The 20,696-nt window shown below is 37.1% G+C and overlaps 2 protein-coding genes and 2 pseudogenes across 5 annotated transcripts; 2 read left to right on the top strand and 2 right to left on the bottom strand.

The window, feature by feature from the left end:
- Positions 1 to 473: 473 nt before the first annotated feature.
- On the bottom strand, positions 474 to 1,887 carry LOC122135701 (annotated as a pseudogene).
- Positions 1,888 to 2,927: 1,040 nt separating this feature from the next.
- On the top strand, positions 2,928 to 5,041 carry LOC122135642 (histone H2A). The gene has a single exon (XM_042715786.1). It carries the CDS (start codon positions 2,982 to 2,984, stop codon positions 3,366 to 3,368), a length of 387 nt encoding a protein of 128 aa, XP_042571720.1. The 5' UTR covers positions 2,928 to 2,981; the 3' UTR covers positions 3,369 to 5,041.
- On the top strand, positions 4,171 to 5,041 carry LOC122135641 (annotated as a pseudogene).
- Positions 5,042 to 5,846: 805 nt separating this feature from the next.
- LOC109080871 (anoctamin-9-like) lies at positions 5,847 to 19,350 on the bottom strand. 4 transcript variants are annotated; one of them, XM_042715758.1, is made up of 24 exons: positions 19,011 to 19,348; positions 17,566 to 17,640; positions 17,030 to 17,149; positions 16,100 to 16,245; positions 15,456 to 15,508; positions 15,247 to 15,314; positions 14,871 to 14,950; positions 14,632 to 14,766; positions 14,362 to 14,455; positions 13,541 to 13,601; positions 13,382 to 13,464; positions 12,789 to 12,893; positions 12,515 to 12,682; positions 11,478 to 11,514; positions 11,264 to 11,375; positions 10,914 to 10,971; positions 10,705 to 10,802; positions 9,547 to 9,743; positions 9,188 to 9,340; positions 7,803 to 7,950; positions 7,586 to 7,708; positions 7,207 to 7,300; positions 6,976 to 7,088; positions 5,847 to 6,840 (listed from the first exon to the last, which is right to left on the bottom strand). In XM_042715758.1, the coding sequence occupies exons 1-24, from the start codon at positions 19,038 to 19,040 to the stop codon at positions 6,735 to 6,737; spliced, it is 2,457 nt and encodes an 818-aa protein (XP_042571692.1). In that variant the 5' UTR covers positions 19,041 to 19,348; the 3' UTR covers positions 5,847 to 6,734. The 4 variants fall into 4 exon arrangements, 3 of the variants coding, with proteins under 3 accessions (XP_042571692.1, XP_042571693.1, XP_042571694.1); XM_042715759.1 differs by lacking the exon at positions 9,188 to 9,340; XM_042715760.1 differs by lacking the exon at positions 19,011 to 19,348 and having other exon boundaries at positions 16,100 to 16,201; positions 17,566 to 17,587.
- Between the last annotated feature and the right edge of the window lie 1,346 nt (positions 19,351 to 20,696).

Below are 20,696 nucleotides of genomic sequence, written 5' to 3'. Positions count from 1 at the left end.
AGTGTTGCATGCCACCTGGTAGCAGAGTAGATTGTAACAACACTCTCTTTATACATAAAGTGAATCAAGTATTGTGAGAAGCTCTCTAAACAAACTACTGGTACTTATCTACTATAAGTACTGTATCTATCGCTAGATAACTAGAAAAACGCCTATAACAGATGCATTCTTTCATTTCACATCCGGTCACTGTAATCAGTTTTTTTAATTTCAGTGAAAAAAAAAAGGAGTTAAAAACTTATAATAGTTAATAAAGTAAGAAAATCCAGTAAAGATAAACAAGAGAAAAGTAACGTTATATTTAGAAAATCCAGTAGAGATAAACATGAGAAAAGTAACGTTATATTTTAACGTTTACCCTGTTTTCCGACAACATATCGCTTAAGAAGTTGTAGAAAGATCTGAAGCTCTTCATGTGAAAACGTGAGTGGCTCTGAAAAGAGCCTTTGGGTTTAAAAGGTGGAGTCGTGGGTTTAAGCGCGCTCTCCGCGGATGCGGCGCGCCAGCTGGATGTCTTTGGGCATGATGGTGACTCTCTTGGCGTGGATGGCGCACAGGTTGGTGTCCTCGAACAGACCGACCAGACCAGATAAGCCTCAGGGTCCATGCTGGCCTCCTGCAAGGGAGCATCTCTCGACAGCGGAAGCTCTGGGAAGCAGCAGGTCTGATAGCGACGGATCTCTGAAGTCCTGAGCGATGAGGCTTCTTTCACGCCGCACCAGACGCTGGAACGGGCGCAGCTTGCGGATCAGCCGCTCGGTGGACTTCTGGTTTCTGAAAGTCGTCCGTCGACGGAATCTTTTCTCGCAGAGCCTACGGTGCCGGGCTTGTTTGAGCTACTGTTTTTATCGAGGCCTTCTGGCCAATGGCTACGCCGCCGAGTGGCTGGATTTTCCCGCGCTCAGTTACTTTTCTGTTGTAGGCATACAATTACAAAAGCTTTGTGTAGCGAGCTTGCTCATCGTTACATATTTTTCTTTTTGTGTGTAGAGTTTGAACAGAAATCAACCCCCCGCGGGCTTTATAACACTGACAGCTGTTTTTACTAAAAAGACCCCCCTTTATTCGCCGGGGGGAATTATGGGTTTCTATCGTTCGTGAAGCGAGGCCTCAGGCCTTGCTTCAGCGGGGATTTTCTTTTAAAGGAGTTTCAAGTACAATCAGTGATGCTCTTGGTTTCAAAAGCGAAAAATAAATACGTTGTGTACTACAGCTACACACACAACAGAAAGCGTTGAAGTGTTTCAGAAAGTCTACATAGGCATAACACACAAACAAGACTCAAAATAGATCGCAAGACATTGTTTTTTTTTTTCCTCAACAGTCTGTAAATTCGCTTTTTCAGAGAAAGTGGGTGGCTCTGAAAAGAGCCTAGTTTTCAGTAATCAAACGGGGTTAACATTTATTTAGTCTTGGCGGGCTTCTCGGGTCCTTCTTGGGCAGCAGCACGGCCTGGATGTTGGGCAGCACGCCTTGCGATGGTCACTCCGCCCAGGAGTTGAGCTCCTCGTCGTTGCGCACCGCCAGCTGCAGGTGACGGGGGATGATACGGGTCTTCTTGTTGTCCCGAGCGGCGTTTCCGGCCAACTCCAGGATCTCAGCGGTCAGTACTCGAGCACAGCGGCCAGATACACCGTGCGGCTCGGCATAGTTTGCCTTTGCGGAGGAGTCCAACACGACCGACGGGGAACTGAAGCCCTGCCCTGGAGGAGCGAGTCTTAGCCTTGTCTCTGGCCTTACTGCCGGTTTTACCTCTTCCGCTCATTTTGAAGATTTCGTAGCTACTTCTACAGAATAACGCAGAAATAATAGTCGCTGTAGCCTGACAATCAGCTTTTAACAGCGCGTGCTCCTCGACTATTGGTTAGAGTCGATCACAGTTGAGAACCAATCACTGCACGACCCTCCAAACTCCAAACCCTCCTCTTTCTGCCAGTTTCTTCTTCATTCACTGTTGAGCGATAATTGTTCTATAATAGATGTCGGTCTAAAACTGAAAACTAAAGGAAGTGAAACTTTTGTTATGATTATTATTATTATTTTTTAATTGGCATACAAGATCATGAACGATATTCCTTAGTTTTTGTCTGATGTATTTGGAGAAATGTCTTGGCACAGGTTGAATGTTGAAGTTCATCATAATACAATACCATTGTTTCTACAGATCAAATTAGTTTGATAATTGTGGCCCGTAAGACCCAGGGTGTCAAGGCCTTGTAATTAATGAACCGTTATCTGAGAAACTCAACAAATCCTGCGTTTCATTCCACATATCGTTTTCCTTGTCAGAGCTCCACTGTCAGATGAACAGATAGACATTTATTTCACATAAATCACATAGATATATTTCATCCACAAAGCAGAACTAGTACAACATACTTCTGATGTGTACGAGTGAGTTTATCCTTGTATTCATAGTTGCAAAATGAGGAACAAAACACTTGTGAATGAGATTTTTAAAAGGGGAGCAACTCAGAAAAAGAGGAAGTTAAACTAAATAAATCACAACAAAATGTATTTGAGGTTGACGTCAAAATTTGATATTTCTCTTAATTTTTAAACTGCTCTGCACTTGTTTGCTTACAAAAGTGAAGGAAGAACGATTAATCACAGATAAATAATGAAAGCCTTCGGCTGCCACAGGCTCTTTTAAGAGAAACCATAAGCTCTTTCTGTCTTTAAACAACGCCTGCACGAAGAGGGTATTAACCTGTGATTAATCGTTCCTCTTCTAAGCAAAAAATAAACAAAAATTCCAATGAACATCTGCAAAGCAGTTTAAAAATTAAGAGAAATATCAAATTACGTTAACTCACTAATTCTCGTTTTGGAGTTTGGTCTGCTTTATTCTGTAGAAGCATCTCAACTGTGATCGACTCTAACCAATAGTCGAGGAGCACGCGCTCTTAAAAGCTGATTGTCAGGCTACAGCGACTATTATATCTGCTTTATTCTGTAGAAGCAACAACGAGATCTTCAAAATGAGCGGAAGAGGCAAAACCGGCGGTAAGGCGAGAGCCAAGGCTAAGACTCGCTCCTCCAGGGCAGGGCTTCAGTTCCCCGTCGGTCGTGTTCACAGACTCCTTCGCAAAGGCAACTACGCCGAGCGCGTCGGTGCCGGTGCTCCGGTGTATCTGGCCGCTGTGCTCGAGTACCTGACCGCTGAGATCCTGGAGTTGGCCGGAAACGCCGCTCGGGACAACAAGAAGACCCGTATCATCCCCCGTCACCTGCAGCTGGCGGTGCGCAACGACGAGGAGCTGAACAAACTCCTGGGCGGAGTGACCATCGCTCAGGGCGGCGTGCTGCCCAACATCCAGGCCGTGCTGCTGCCCAAGAAGACCGAGAAGCCCGCCAAGACTAAATAAATTAACCCCGTTTGATTACTGAAAACTCCCAAAGGCTCTTTTCAGAGCCACCCACTTTCTCTTGAAAAAGCGAATTTACAGACTGTTGAGGAAAAAAAAAAAGCAATATCTTGCGATCTCATTTTGAGTCTTGTTTGGTGTTATGCCTATGTAGACTTTCTGAAACACTTCAACGCTTTCTGTTGTGTGTGTAGCTGTAGTACACAACGTATTTATTTTTCGCTTTTGAAACCAAGAGCCGATCACTGATTGTACTTGAACTCCTTTAAAGAAATCCCCGCTGAAGCATTTTCTCAGGCCTGAGGCTCTCGCTTCACGAACGATAAAAACAATAATTCCCCCACGTTGTCGAATAAAGGGGGTCTTTTTAGTAACGTGTTTTAAACAGCTGTCAGTGTTATAAAGCCCGCGGGGTTGATTTCTGTTCAAACTCTACACACAAAGAAAAATATGTAACGATGAACCAGTCTGATAATCAAATAAAAGTGCACGGGATTAAACAAAAAGTTGATGTTAAGGGTCGCTTTTATAATTGTATGCCTGCCTACAACTGAAAAGTAACTGACCTTTTTTAACCTAAATGTAGAATCTTTGAGCGGGAAAATCAGGTCACTTTTACTCGTTTAAAAACAGGAAACTCCTAGCTATTGGCCAGAAAGGACACGTCACGCTGCGACGTAAAAACAGTAGCCAATCAAATGCCTCTGCAAGCACAAGGCGCGCACTGCAGGAGTAGTTTAAATAGCAGCTGCTGCGGAAGAGAAAACGTTATCCTGCTTTAGGCGACGACGACTTCGAGAGAATGGCAAGAACCAAACAAACCGCCCGTAAATCCACCGGCGGCAAAGCCCCGAGGAAGCAGCTCGCTACCAAAGCCGCCCGTAAGAGCGCTCCAGCCACCGGCGGCGTGAAGAAGCCTCATCGCTATAGGCCCGGCACCGTGGCTCTGCGAGAGATCCGTCGCTAGCAGAAGTCCACCGAGCTGCTGATCCGCAAGCTGCCCTTCCAGCGTCTGGTGCGAGAGATCGCTCAGGACTTCAAGACGGACCTGCGCTTCCAGAGCTCCGCTGTCATGGCCCTGCAGGAGGCCAGCGAGGCTTATCTGGTCGGTCTGTTCGAGGACACCAACCTGTGCGCCATCCACGCCAAGAGAGTCACCATCATGCCCAAAGACATCCAGCTGGCGCGCCGCATCCGCGGAGAGCGCGCTTAAACCCACGACTCCAACTTTTAAACCCAAAGGCTCTTTTCAGAGCCACTCACATTTTCATATGAAGAGCTTCAGATCTTTCTACAACTTCTTAAACGATATGTTGTCGGAAAACAGTGTAAACGTTAAAGTAACAGTTAAACATTTTTACTTTTTCTCTGCTGTAACTTATAATAAAATTATGGCCTTTTCTTTTATGCTATACAGATATTTCTGTTACTGCTTTCTTTTTTTTTTTTAAACAGTATTTCAGTGAAACCGCTATTTTAGAAAATATTGTCATGATCAACGTTTTAAATGCTCAAAAATCGTTCAAACATGTCTTGCTCTTACTGTAATAAGAGTTTCAGAGGTTCTGACTTCAAAGGTCTTTGAGTGTGTGAGAGAATCGCTTCACTAATTGTTAATAGAACTACAAATGAATAAAACTTTATAAAATGCTTGAATCAGATTATTCTGATAATGAAACCGCTCTGAATGATCAACTGCTGCCATCTGGAGGCCAGAAAAGCCTAATTAAAACATGTTTATTTAATTTTGGTTAAACTGGTGGTTACTTTACACAGTACACCATGCTACACGGTTACTTTATTTAATTTATCTTTATTTTCACTTCAATTATCCAAAAGTACTATTTTAGTTTTGATGTTTAAGTGGAGACCGTTATAGCACGGTTTAATTTCCTAAAAACTTTAATCAAGCTGTGAAATAATATTCCCTAAAGGAAAATAAAAATAAAGTAGTTTGTTTAGAAATCTACTTCTCCCTAAACCGATTCATGTCAAATAAAGACAGTAGCTTAGGATTCAAACTGTCCTGTATGGAAATGCAACCTTCAGGTGCACAAAATCTGTCTGTGTTGAATGCAAAAGGTGAAGGCGGCGATGGATTGTTTATTTGTTTTAAGTAATGATGGAGAAATCACAAAAATCTCAAGTTATGAATACTGGGAGGTATGAAATATAACTGAGAAACTATGAACATTATAAAGATTCTACAAATCTAGCATAAGAGGGACAACCTGCATTGACAAAATGCATTAACTAATTCTGCTGTCTCTGTACTAAGCCAGTGGCTGAACAACCCTGGCCACTTTTATAAATATAACTGTTTTATACCATTTATTCTTATGTTTCAAATACAGTATTGCACTGCTGATAAAACAAGATGTCAATGGCATATTGCTATAAAACTGTCATTGCTTCCTTTGATTTCTGATCTATTTATGTGAAAAAAGGTGGTGAAATCTATTCTGAGAGGTCAAGACGTCGACTTCATTCATTTTATTCAATTACATTTTGGACAACAGAAACCACAACACTTTCATTACATTCATATTTTTTTTTTTTTAACAAAATAATAGATTTTTTTTATTTTATTATTCAGGCCATTTAGCATGAATATAATACATATTTCTTTTATACTGTATAAACATCTTATAAAAACAACAACAACAAAAACAAACAAACAGGTTTACTTGCTAAAAAAAAATACAAAATTATATACAAAGTGTGCAACTAACAAAGTTAACCAAAATAATTACATTTACATATTTACACTACCTAAAGTTTTGGGTCAATAAGATTGATTGATTTGAAATAAATGAATACTTTATTCAGCAAGGATGCACTAAATTGATCAAAAGTGACAGTAAAGACTTTTATATTGACACTGAAGACTGGAGTAAGGCTGCTGGAGTTCAGCTTGCCATCACAGGAATAAAGTACATTTTAAAATGTATTAAAATAGAAGAAAGTTAATTTAAGTTGTAATAATATTTCACAATTTTACTCTATTTTAGTGGCAATTTTACATCACTTGGTGATGTTTTTACTGTATTTTGATCAAATAATTGCAGCCTTTGTAAGATATTTCTTAAAAAAAAAAAAAAAAAAAAAACCTTACAGACTCGTACCAAAACTTTGGACTGCAGTGTATACATCTTTATATATGTTAGACAAAACTGATTCATCAAGAAGTCATTAATCCACAAACTGTGAGATGCAATAAACAATTAAAAATGTAACCACCCTTTAAAATGTAAAACCTTTTTTTTTTTTTTTATAAAGGTGACTAGCAACAGTCGAAATGCAGAGGCTTCTAGAACGAAGACCTAAGAATTTTACAAGGAGGCATCTCATTTTAGCTTGTTTGTCTCACATACTATTTAGCTTATTTGCTTTTTTCTGGTTAGATGTTCTTTTTTCTATTCCATTCCCATTTAGTTTCTCGTTTAAAGGGTCCTGTTGTGCTCTTTGAACTCTGGAAAAACAAAAACCCAAAACAACATGAATATGCAAACATTAAAAGAACTTGTCAAAATCCATTAAATATTTACTCTGCTTACATTCTAATGCAAATTTGTGGTTCTAAAGCGTGTAAGCTCTTGTTACTGACCTCAATTCTTCCTTAAGTCTCCTGAGTTTATCATACAGTCTTTCATTTGTCACATCCAGGGGTGAGGTAGGGACAAACCAGCTCGCTACACACTTAAAGATCACCACTACATGCTGGCCAGAGAGAGAGAGAGAGAGCAGTAGCATACATTATTAATCTTAGGATAATTACTCTGTATCTTAAATGCTTTTCTTATAGAAGTATGAGATGTATGGTATGCACTGTATGTACCTCAAACAGAATGATGAAGACTAATCGCGCCGCCAGAATGACCCAATACTGATTAGTTAAACTAAAGTCTTCATTACTTCTGTAGTCCCTGTAGCTGAAATGAAAACGGTACAAAGTCAAAGCCTTGATTATGACCAAAATATTTTGCTTAATTAAATAGCATCTAAAATGCTATTATTATTTTTTAAATAACATAATATGATATTTGTTTTTTCAAAATCCACTGATGATAGATAGACAGATAGATAGATAAATAGACAGATAGATAGATAAATAGATAGATAGATAGATAGATAGATAGATAGATAGATAGATAGATAGATAGATAGATAGATAGATAGATAGATAGATAGATTATAAGAAGGGTTAATAACATTACCTGCAGTGTGTCACATTGATACCACTGTAAGTCACCATTTGACTACTTGTGAAATCTTCCCTGACTCTCTCATCACTTACATTAGCAATGGACAGAGTGTTGTTTATGTATCCAACCATACAGCTGAGAAATAAACAAGGACGATTAGAAGACACATTTGTGCTGCTGCAAATATATCCATTACGCAGTTGTGAAAAATCAAGCCCATGCAACTCACTCAATGCCAGTAGCACTGCCGCTGGCACAAGGCCCATAGAAGTACTGGTAAACCAGTCGTGGAATGAAATCAGAGGATATACCAATGACCAGACCATTAGCAATGACTGCAAGCACACCAATCGCCTCAAGCACATCCGTCCAAACACCTGAAATCATAAAAAAAGAGTCATATATGCATACATTTTTTTTCCATTACCATTTTACATCCTCTCTTGATGTTAATAATCTGCACTGTAACATGCCGTTCAAACTGATCAAATTAATAGGTGGTGCTGTTACCAAATTGATGTGGTGTGGTCAGTGTGAAGTGACACAAATAAAGTTTGGTGTCAGTATGTTAAAGCTTTGCAGAAATACAGCCTCAGATGCACTTTGGCCTCATGCCATCAAATCTGTTGAAGCTGTAAATGAAAACTGTTTCATCTATCAACCTGAATTTTATTTATTTATTTTTTTTGCAGCATGGTCTGAAGATGATCTGAGCAAATTTTGGTGAAAAATGGATCAACAATCTAGGAGGAGTTTGAAAAAGTAGGTTTTCAACATTAATCAAAATAGCAGATGGGAATTTCAGCCGATTATGGCAAAATTGGTATTGATGTTGGTATGACCCAATGAGTCAATCAAGACAAGTCTCATGACAATATTCAAAACTAATGAAAAGTTATTAGCATTTTTTGAAATTTCATTAGAATTTTTGAGAACTTTAAACATTTTGAGTACCTTAAAGGCACTCAAGGACACATACCAAGTTAAGTAATGCTACGCCAATGCATTCATAAAATATAGCATTTTTGGTCAAAATTCAAATTAGCGGACACCCAAAATGGGAGACATGGGAAAACTGGGTATTATTTGACTAAGCATGCTGCTCCAAATGTAAAGAAACCAGACTTGTAATTTTGAAGTTAAAAGATAATTTTCATATCTCAAATTTTATGAAAATTAGATAAACAGTCTAGGCGGAGTTGTCATGTAAAATGACAGAAAAATTGTTATGATGGAAAATGTTGTGATGTATTTGAATCATCTTGAGGAATCAGAAGTCATTTTGGTTCTAGCCCTTACTGTTCAGAAGTTATAAGCACAAAGTGAGTGCAACTTTGGACAAGTGGTGGCGCTAGATGTTTTGAGTTAGAGACTCCAAATTTGATGAGGTGATTGTTCAGACTGTCCTCTATCTTTGTGCCAAATTTCATAACCTTTTACATTACAGGTCTATGGGATGCCATAGACTTCCAGAGCAGCAGAAGAAAATGAAGACGAAGAAGAACACTAACGAATACGAAAGGTGCCTACACACCTTTGGTGCTTGGCCCCTAGCTGCTACAGAAGGACATTCATAGTGAATAACGAGAATCTTTTCACAACATATTCTCTCACCAATATCATTGGCCTTCATTGGCACTAGTCTGCGCTCAAGGCTCACCATCTTAATGGCATCCAATCGGATCTCAATGATGTTGTTTAGAAGAGCTAACAAAGGAGCCAAAGGAAATGCTGCTACAAAGATAGTAGTAAAACTGAACTGGATCACTGGGGAGGGGAAAAAGGACAATGCAAAATTCAGAAATCTGTTTCAAAGAAATAAACGATTTCATGCAAATCTTGTGGATGTTAGCATGTAGCTATATGTTAGCTGGAGGTTTGGTTATTACTGGCCCACATCAAAAGAGCCCACCTCCAGGTCCAAAAAAAAAAAAAAACAATTGAATCTTTACGTATATTTTCAAGATCTGTACCCATTTCCAAGAACTCATTAAAGAGGCTGAAGCGATCCGTTTTAATCAGGCTGTAGTTTCTGTGGAGGTCTTCGAGTTTGCAGTTCTCACAGAGTTCGGATCCTTCCTTGGTATTCATAGCCTCCTTCTTAAAGCATTTGACACACCGTCTCCTAAACTTCTGGGCCTTTTTCCTCTTCAACCACCGACTAAACCAGCTGCAGAAAGAGGGTACAAAAAGGTGTTCATTACCTGTCATACATTTATTGTGCATTATTTAAAGTTCATTAAGCAGTGTAATATAGGGACGGAAATTTGTATGATTGTGATTCAGATTCAGGTTCCTTAACTTCAGATGATTTGGTCTGTATAATAATATATTACCAAAACACTACTTTCAGTAACATTTTAATGTTTATTATTTTTGTTGTTGTTAGTATTGTTACAATAAAACTTTTATAAAAAAAAAAAAAAAATATAAACTATAATAAAAACAAACAACATACCCACTTTTCCAATTCACCCATCATCTTGGATTTATTTACTGGACTTTATTTTATATATATATATAAATCCAAGATGGTGAACAAAGTGAAAAAAGGGTCTGTTCTTAACATAAATTACAGTATGTATTTATTTTACAGTTTTAATTAAAATTGATTATTTTACCCAATTTGTTATGAAATTGTGTGTTGTATTTTTATGGGCATTAGAGTATTGTGTTGTTAGGTTTTGTATCGTCAATATACACCTCCCTTTTGTTGTTGTTAGTATTGTTACAATAAAACTATTTGCCACATGTTTCTCTTTAACTAGACATTATCATATGAACAACTAGTCAGTAATTAAACTGATTTACGCCTCACAAGCCTTAAGCATGCATAAAACAGTAACAGGTTAATTTTATGCTGTTGAGCTCCAAACGCTTCACTAAACTTGCGAGTTTATGTTTTTTGACCAATTGATTGATAAGACTACATTGGTTGAACTGCTGCTTTTTGTTGCATATAATGCCAGCATAGTCAACACAAAATAATAAACGTTTAAAGTGACATAAAAATCAAGTTGTCCGTGTTCAACAAAAAATTGTTTCAGTTTTGAAGTTATTGTTTCCCAATGCCAGTGTTAAATTATGAAAAGCTCATCCCACACAAAGCAAATAAAAAAAGTTACACTTACGGACCAGAATATTCAAAGATATTGTTGAAGGTCTGTTTAAGTACCATGATAATAGACAGCTGAATGAACAAATCTGTGAGACAGCCACTTGGGTGACACTGAATTGAAAGGGATGTAATATTGCATAAAAAAAATTAGCATGAAAAAGTGAAAAACAGAACATAGTGCATTTGTTAATAGCACACTGTAGAGAAAATGAAGGGCCACACCTCCTCCAGTCTCCATTTGCCAGATATCCTCACATATCCTCCAGGGTGACCATTGATCCTAAAACACAAATTACTGCTCAGTGCTCACTATTACTTTGCTCTTTGCTTTTAGTGCATTTTTATTACAGTAAACTTGTAATAAATGCAAAGCAAATATGCTATTAAAAATATGGATAAAATCATTTAACATGGTTACACAAAACTAATATTAGCAAAATCATGTCTAATAATGGAAAATTATAATATCGTCTTTGTATTGTATCTGGTAAAGGCAGATAATATAATATAATATAATATAATATAATATAATATAATATAATATAATATAATATAATAATTGTCCAGGCTACCTTCCCAGAAAGAAAGCTGTGTATATGAGAGAGGAAAACATGGTAAAGAACTGGAATATGAACATCTTGACTGTGAAACTCCTTTCAACGGCAGCATGGGAGTGCTTATTCTCTGTAAGCAGAAAAAAAAACCCAGTATGTTTTATATTATGAAAAAATATGGTTTACAATCAAAATGGTTGATAATTAAAGCCACAAACCCTGTTCCACTGACCTATTTCACTCAGCTTCCTGGCTACTGTAAAATTGACCTGCATAAAATAATTGTACATGAACTGTTGTTATGAAAAGTGAAAGGAGAAAGAGAATGTGATGTTCTAAAACCAGCATTTTAATGTATCAAAATGTATCAGCAACAAACTCTAAAACTAAAAAAAAAAAAAAAAATATATATATATATATATATATATATATATATATATATATATATATATATATATATATATATATATATATATATATATACTGTAATTTATGTTAAGAACAGACCCTTTTTTCACTTTGCTCATCATCTTGGATTTATTTACTGGACTTTATTTTATATATATATATATAAATCCAAGATGGTGAACAAAGTGAAAAAAAGGGTCTGTCCTTAACATAAACTACAGTATGTATTTATTTTACAGTTTTAATTAAAATGGATTATTTTACCCAATTTGTTATGAAATTGTGTGTTGTATTCTTATGGGCATTAGAGTATTGTGTTGTTAGGTTTTGTATCGTCAATATACACCTCCCAAATGATCTCTAATATTATAGAAACAAACATCTGATTAGTCTTTGAGATTGAATGGTGTTAGATATTATATGTCAGTATGTCAGATAGTATATGGCTTCCAGCATAGTTTGATGTTAGCAAGTAATAAAACTCTAATACTCATAAAAAGTACAGCACATAATTTTATTTAACAATTTGGGTAAAGTAATCATTTTTAATGATCCTGAACTATTTCAGAGTAATTAAAACTGTAAAATAAATTGTACTTTAAGTAAAGAACAGACCATTTTAGCATATACTGTACATATTAGAAAAATTAGTTTTTCTTACAAAAGAAGTGATATAAACTATCTTGCACTCATGGGCATTTACAGTTTTTGTCTAATACAATGCACTCTAGAATGAGAATATCCAATTAATGACCTGACTCTGATTGTAAACAGCAAGCAGAAAACATAAGGCTTTATTAAAACAAAATTAAGACAACCATCAGTTCTCTGACAGACAGTGGGAGGTTTGTGAGTTTTTACCCGAGTCATGACGGTGATGGTGATGTAGTGAAGCACTGCTCCGAGCATCACAGCAACTGTTTGTGAGTTCTCAGTAATGACCTGCCAAGTACTGTTTTCAGCCAGCAGCACAGTAGCGATCACTCGGGACACAACCAGGACATGAGTCAAACCAATGATGACCAGCAACTGATGACACAGCACCACAGACATCAAAGCCAGTTAGCCATGCATATATGAATTATATATCTTTTAATGAGAGTAACGTCACCTTCACACACATTCAGTTTCTTACCATGAGTGTGACTAAAACTAGTACTATAGTGGAGCGTAGATAAGAGTGCCTGTGCATCTTGGGTTCACAGTGTGCATTATTTACAATCTCCAGAATCAACTCCTCCTGAATGATACAAGCACATGCACAGTCACATGCTAGAAAACCACCCTAAACGTTTTATATTTGCAGTTCTCTGAGAAGGGAACGAGATGCTGCATGATCAAATTGATGCAACAGTGGAGTTCCCTCAAAGGGGAACTTCATTACTTTCAGTTACACTTAATTATTTGCATGCATTTGAAATTCATTTTATATATATTTATAATATCAGAGCTATTTCTAAGCAACTAACCAACCTCTATCCTAAACCTAACCATTTCTAAATAATATAGAATATGCAACAGGCAAAATTACAAAGAATTTATGTAGCATTCCAAGTCTTTTTAAGCCATACAATAGCAACAATATCTTTGAAAGGTTTTAATGGCTGAAAATGATCCTGCTCCATTAACACAGCCAATGATGTTCTAATCTAATAGTTGCTATTGCCCCCTTAAAAAGCATCAATGTTGTTAATGTTGGTTCTTATAGAGTCTGTTACTCGGTCGTACCTCTTCTTCACACCAGTCAAAGACCTTCCATGCAGACACGTAAGATGATCTGTGGCACTTCCAGAACTCCAGAAACACAGTGGCTGTGGAGAAGACATTAGCATTTGACATGACACTGACTCAGTCCAACTCGAATGCGGTTAGAGCTGTTGAACTTACCCCACACTGCCATGAACATGGCGAATGCTACTGTTCCCTCATTATCAAACAGAAGGCTCACCTGCACATGTGACCCAAAACACACAGTGTCAGCACATATTACAATATTTAACCTTTATTTTAAAAAGGGTCCATGCAGCTAACAAGGAACTTTCTTGCAAGATTCTCTCAATGTAACCCTCCACCTCCCCAGCTCCACCTGTATAGATCTACTATGGGTTGATTTCAAGTTTGTTATACATGGGGGTTATTTCAAATATGTTAAATGCGCAGCAGCAGGATTGCCTACATGCTCACAGCAGAATATCTGTGGATGTATTGGCTGTAGCAAATCTCTGTACTTGATCTGCTGCGGCATCGTAGCAAATCTATGCATCCAAGACCATACACATTTACATTGCCGTGAATATTACCATGCTAAACTCTTTTGTCATGACAGAAATGTTGCAGTACTACCACAAAATAATAGTCCTAACCTTTATCTCTATAGCAAAATCTCATTTGGCCAGACAGTGAATAATCTTTTCTGAATAGTTAAATTATTGGACACTGTGAGCCCAGAGACTGTAGTGTACACAGTGAACGTGAAGAGCTGCTATAAATGAATGCTCATAAATGGCTGCTGAGATATTCTCACTTGAAACAGAGAAGAGGCTTGGACCTGGAAACAGTGTTGCATCTCAACACATGATACATGATGCTTGCATTATTAAGCAATGTGTTAAAGCCCTGATGTGAGACATGTGAAAGGGCCTTGAGTGGGTGATTGATTCATTGAATATGTGTGTCAGTGCACAGTAAAATGAATAAAAGTACAGTACCTTTGCATACATGCAGGTGTCAGAAAGCTCCCATACTCTGCATGTATTATCACACAGAGGGCACATAATTACGTTTGACTGGCACACCTCCTTTCTGCATACACACACATACACACACACACACACCAGCTGGTTTTACTTCAGGACCCATATTTTACATTAGATATCAAATGGCATTCCAATGCCTTTTTTTCTTTGTCTATTGAACAAAAGACAACAAAGATATCCTTAACATCAAACACTGATGTTTATTAATATTAGGTTACTCACATGAGAGGACTTGTGCTGTAAAAGGCCAGGCCATACAGGAACACCACGAGACCAATTACAGAAGCAGGAATCAAGAGAAATGTGTACCAACCCAGCCATAGGAAATACAGAGCCACATTCTCACCAAGGTAGTTTCTGACAACAAACACAAAACATTTATTTCAATTTGTACCAGAATAGGAGTAAGTCTATATCAAATAGAGAGATAAGTAAAATCAGAAAATAAAAGGAAAGAGCACCTGACATTAGTGATGGGTTGCCCTCTGAAACAAGCAGACCATCGAGCCCAGCTCTGCTTCAGTTCTTTCTGCTCCCTTTTCTAGGATTTAAACAAAAGGATACAAAATTAATAATGAAACGGAGTATTGAATATTCAGAGTATTCAGAATGTAAGGACTGGTTGGTTTCTGCACAAGTGTAACTCTTCTTCTTGTATGTTTGCAATCAGATACTCTTTGTGACCAGATACTTTTCCTGTAGTGCTCTGAGTACAACATGTTGACACATGTATAATTATCACCCTGGGTGTAGTTCAATGCATTTGCATAAAATGAATCTGACTCTGTGTGACAGGTGTAGAAAATGCTGTGAGCGAGATATAAAATAAAATCAAACCTCATGTAAACAAAAGTGAGTCTCAAAAACATTTTTTTTCATGAGATCTGGCAGATATTCTGAAACACCTAAGAAAGAGGTAAAGCAAGAGAAAGCATTACAGAATTGACACTTCTGGATGAAGCATACAAAGGCTAACACAATAGTGTTAGTGATGTATCATGTAATATGCAATGAATGTGCAATCTAGCAAGCAAACTGTCACTCACCCTCCTCTGAATCAATGTGTGTGTGATGCAGAATGAAATCCACAATACGAATCCTGAAACAGAGCCACAGTACAGATCAAAGATCTACTGTTGCAAAGCCTCTTCTTTATTTGTGTTCACAATGCACCTTCTTCACTGCATCACATAAACGATGAGTTTCACACTAAAATTTAAGGGTTTGTTTGCTTGCTGTTTAACTGCTGTTTAACTGGACTTGGATAGAGAATCTCTTTTATAGGTGATATTAAACACTTTCTATTGCCACATGTATGCTTTGTTTAGTGTTATTGCTTCCTAGTTCCTGTGTTTGATTTAAACTATTTTTTTTATTTCTATTTTCCCACCACTAGTTTGTTTTCTAGGTTACTCATTGGTTAATCGATTATGTTCAGCTGCCCTAGCTTGTTTGTTTCTTCCCGTAGCCCTCAGTTTAAGTTGTCCTTTGTTCTCCTCCGTGTTTAGTTGGTTGCGTTTCTTCTGTGCTCTTGCATGTTTGTTAATTTGGCTGATTGTTAATAAAAGTGGCTGCTGTTTATAGATTGCACTTATTAAAAACTTTAACTTTGGCCTTCAAACTCAGTCAGAGAGCTGTTCATGTGATGTCCTGGATGTGTTTTGAGAGTGTCTTGTTGTAAATGTATTACCTGGTTGACTGAGGTATAGTACCCTGCTGCTCACAGCTCCAGTTACAGGCGTCAGACACTTTCAAGAGATACCGGTATGTCTCAAAAATCTTTTCTGGTGCTCTGATGCAATAAAACACCTTGTTATCATCATCATCTCTAAATTTCTAAAAAAAGAAAAAAAAAAAAGAAAAAGAAAATACCAAATACAAAAAGTAGAGCATACATAATTCACAATAGTTAAAGTACCATTTCCCAGTATTACAAAACAGTGCCATTATATAGTTTTGGACTTTGTCATAATAATATAAATAATTCAAGTGGTATATCTGTGGTAGGTGCAGCCAAGTCTTGATAACTGAACTTCAAAGTGTATCAATAACTTTCAAGACCAACAGAACAGCAGTCAGCAATTATGCTACTTTTTTTCTTTCTTTGGAAACAACAATTACTTACACTTTCATTTGATAAAAAGTGGAAAATTCCCTTCATATGTCAAGATATTACATACTTGTGACCCTGGACCACAAAACCAGTCATAAGGGTCAATTTTTCGAAATTGAGATTTATACAGCATCTGAAAGTGTGAGTGTGTGAGTGTGAAAGCTGAATAAATAAGCTTTCCTTTGAGATACAATTATTTGAAAATCTGAAATCTGAGGGTGCAAAAAAAATCGAAATATTGAGAAAATCACCTTTAAAGGTGTCCAAATTAGGTTTTAATATATTTACAGTAGGAAATTTACAACATATCTTTCTGGAACATGATCTTTACTTAATATCCTAATGATTTTTGGCATGAAAGAAAAATAGATCATTTTGACCCAAACAATGTTTTTTTGGTTATTGCTAAAAAATATACCCCAGCGACTTCAAGACTGGTTTTATGGTCCAGGGTCACATTTAGAAAATATCTAAAACAAGAACTCAAAAATGGAAAAACTCACTTACATGTATGTTTAATTTCTTCTTTAAAGTTTCAATGAAAGCTTTCTGTTTTCTGACCAAGTGGCTGTTCTCATCATCTGAGATTTTTGCCACAAGAACATAATCGAACGTCAGAGGAGTTTGCTGATGTTGAAAAGAAGATGAAAAAAAAGCAGTGTTAATAAATATACATGTTCATATCATTGTAGTGACTTTCCTTTTGTGTGAATACACTATAAACAATTTAAACATGTACAGTGTCATCAAAAAGTGAGACCACGTTGAAAATCTTTTTGTTTGTTTGTTTATTAACTTTTAGAGGGATATGGAATTTTGCAAATGATGGAATTCATTCCAAATACTATCTGTAGGCCAGATTTCCCTTTCTTTGTAATGAACCATAAAATATAGTCTTTGAAACATTCTCAAATCACACTGGACAGATTTTGTCGTTCCACTCAAGCTTTTACACTGATATTATAATTTATAAAAATAGCAGCATTTTCACTAGTGGTCTCACACTGAAGCCAACATGAGCTGCGGTGTGCTATAGGCCTTACCACTGGTGGCATAGATGGGCTTTCAAAGCCATTCTCATTTACAACTCTGATGGTTTCTAAAAGTTCAATACTCCCCTACAACAACACAATATATACAGTTCAGAACAAAACCTTATTTACATCAACAGAAAAAGGTGGACATGTAACATCACTATTATGTTCTTAACACAGTAACTGTGAGAAAATAAAAAGTATAATGTAAGATAAGAGATCACAGACAAGAGAGTTTGGCTATTTTTGGCACAGAAATGCCCTTTAGATCAGCATCGAACATGTTCATTTGCTTTTCAATCAGTTCTGACCTTGCGTTCTTACTCTAATGAAATAAAGCAAAACAATGGCACAGATGCAGCTCCACGCACATTACTGTAAACTGATATCAAATTAAAGCATTTTGGGAAGTTCTGGAAAGCTCTGACAAACAACCAAGTTCTAGTTTCATTCTCCTGACTAATCAATCTTAAAGTTCATTGTGAAACCAGAACTGGCGAAGTAACCTTTCATGTGTTCTGAGAGTGTGCCTGTGAATACCAGAAATACCTTCATGCTAACTCAAGCTGTCTAGTCATGGGGGTTTACATAGTTTCTGCTTTTTCACAGCTGTTGTAGTTCACATACCTAGATACGATCACATTCTAGATAGTCACCGTGTGTAGCCATCAAAGCTAGTTTTCTCCAAGCATCCCTTAAAATAGTCAGAAGAGCTCAGAGCTGCGTAAACGTCCCACAGCAACTCAAGCAGAGGTACTGCAACAACAGCTTACGTTTTGATTGGTAATGGAAGACAACTGAATGTTTTGTGTTACTTGGCATGACCTAAACACAGGCCGTTTCACAGATACTGTGTCTATAGATACTGCTTCTCCAACTTACCTTGAATTAAGTCACAGTTTCATGCTGTCAATCAAACCATTATCTTTGTGAGTTAGTGGAAGTCTCTCTGGGTTTGGTTTTGTATTTCAGAGTTACTTCCCTTACATTCACAGCACACCTCAGTCAGGGTGAAATGTGCTTTATCTTTATTTATAATAAAACTTTATCCGCTGGTGTTCCTCTAAATCACCCTATTGAAGAGCTCAAGTTTAATACTGCCTTGCTCGCATTGATTTATGTGCAAAAGATTGCTGTAATCATTTCAGCCTTGTCACAAAGCAAAACAGAACACTTTAGGTCATTCTTTAGTCTAGCGAATCAATGCTATCAAGGAACAACTCTGTGGTTATAACTATATATAAAAGTCAATTGGCAGGCACATTAAATATGTATATTAATCAGACATAATTCATGCAGGCACAAATCTGGCTGTAAACTGTAAAGTCTGTTGGCTCTCAGTTATCAGTATGCATGCTTTTAGTGAAGCACTAAGAAACAGTTAACCCTAAGAGGCAAAAACGAATCAGTGACATTGACAGTGATGTTATGCAAGGCGCTGAAGTCCATCTCACCTGCCACCGGTGCCCAATTTTTCGCGTCATCCTCTTCAGATCTCCAGGTGTGTGACAGCTGCGCTGGTTTCACGCGAGATCGCAGACACTTGTCGGCTTAGATCAATCTTTCATCATTCGCCATTACAAGCCAAAGAATCATCTGAAACTCAAATGAGCTTCCGTGCTGCGACAAGGAACTGAACAGCTATTGTGGGCTTCACTTGACACTGACGCTGTGGAATGTCGCCGGATTACTCGTGATGTCATAAAAGGCGCGCTTACGTCTGATGACAAAACTCGTCATAAGAGCGCAAGAAGCCAAACACCTGCGTCATGAGAGCACAGTAACCCAAACAGACAGGCTGCGTCTAATATGCCCCCCTTTTATCTTTTATAATAAAACAACAATGACAACAATTAAGCAGGTCACTAAAGAAAAAAAAATCTGAAATATAATAGCAATATAATATATAATCGCAACATATGTTTTCCTTTTAAAATATTTTACGCTCACTTTGTATTTAGAATATTCAGTTAATTTACTACAAGAGTTAAAGGAAACGTGTTCATCTTGTGAAAGATCATAAATAACAGATTTATCACTTTACTGTAAATCAGAACCATACGTGTGAGTAACCCACGCTCCGTTTTAGAGCTGCGTGAAGTTTCGCCAATAGGTGGAAGCACGAGCTGCAGCCAGCCACTGCAGGAGCTGGGCAGGAAACTTGAGCCTCGAGGTTATGCAAAAAAAATCACTTTATGTGTGTGTGTGTTTATTCATTCATTCATTCATATTTGTTTGTTTGCTCGCTTGTTTTATTTATTTATTTATTTATTTATTGTGTTTGTTTGTTTGTTTGTCACCTATTGAAACATTTTTGAAATGCATTTTACATCACTTTAACAGAAACCACCTTGGAGAGTAAATTTAGGGATTAAGTGTTTTTTTTTGTTTTTGTTTTGTTTTTTCTTTGGTAAAGGAAAAATAAAAACACATGTTAGTGTTTAATGTTCAGTTTTGCTGGACATTTAGAGGAGTTTCGGTAATGAGAACATTTAAAGGAGTTTCTTTAGAGAGAGTGTATGAGCCCAGGCACTTAAAGGGTTACTCCATCCCAAAATGAAAGTTTTGTCATTATTCACTTACCCCCATGTCATTCCAAAGCCGTAAAAGCTCAGTTCGTCTTTGGAACACAATTTAAGATATTTTGGATGAAAACAGGGAGGCTTGAGACTGTCCCAAAGACTGCCAAATAAATAACAGTGTCAAGGTCCAGAAAAGTATGAAAATAATCGTCAGAATACTCCATCTGCCATCAGTGATTCAACCGTAACGTTATGAAGCGACAAGAATACTTTTTGTACACGAAGAAAACAAAAATAACAACTTTATTTAACAATTCCTCTCCTCTGTGTCTCTCCACATCAGCGTAGCGCCATTTTGACAAATCTGACTAGTACGCAGATGGCGTACGCTCTTCTGTGTCAGCCGCGCTGCGTCGATGCGCTGTTTTCTTTCAAACCAAAGCGTAAATACACGTAAAAAACGTATCCTTGTGTCCCTTTTCTTAAAAAAATCAATAAATAAAGTTTTAAAGGATCAATTGTGAGGCTTATCATTTTATAATTTATTTTGTTTTCGTGAAAACTATCATCTCAACTGTAAAACAATTGCTATTTCGTGGTCTACAACATGAAAGAAAG

The sequence above is a fragment of the Cyprinus carpio genome, chromosome A25, assembly GCF_018340385.1.
Source record: "Cyprinus carpio isolate SPL01 chromosome A25, ASM1834038v1, whole genome shotgun sequence".
Classification (NCBI taxonomy): domain Eukaryota; kingdom Metazoa; phylum Chordata; class Actinopteri; order Cypriniformes; family Cyprinidae; genus Cyprinus; species Cyprinus carpio.
Note: the sequence above shows the minus strand (reverse complement) of the source record. Positions and strands in the feature narration are given on the sequence as shown.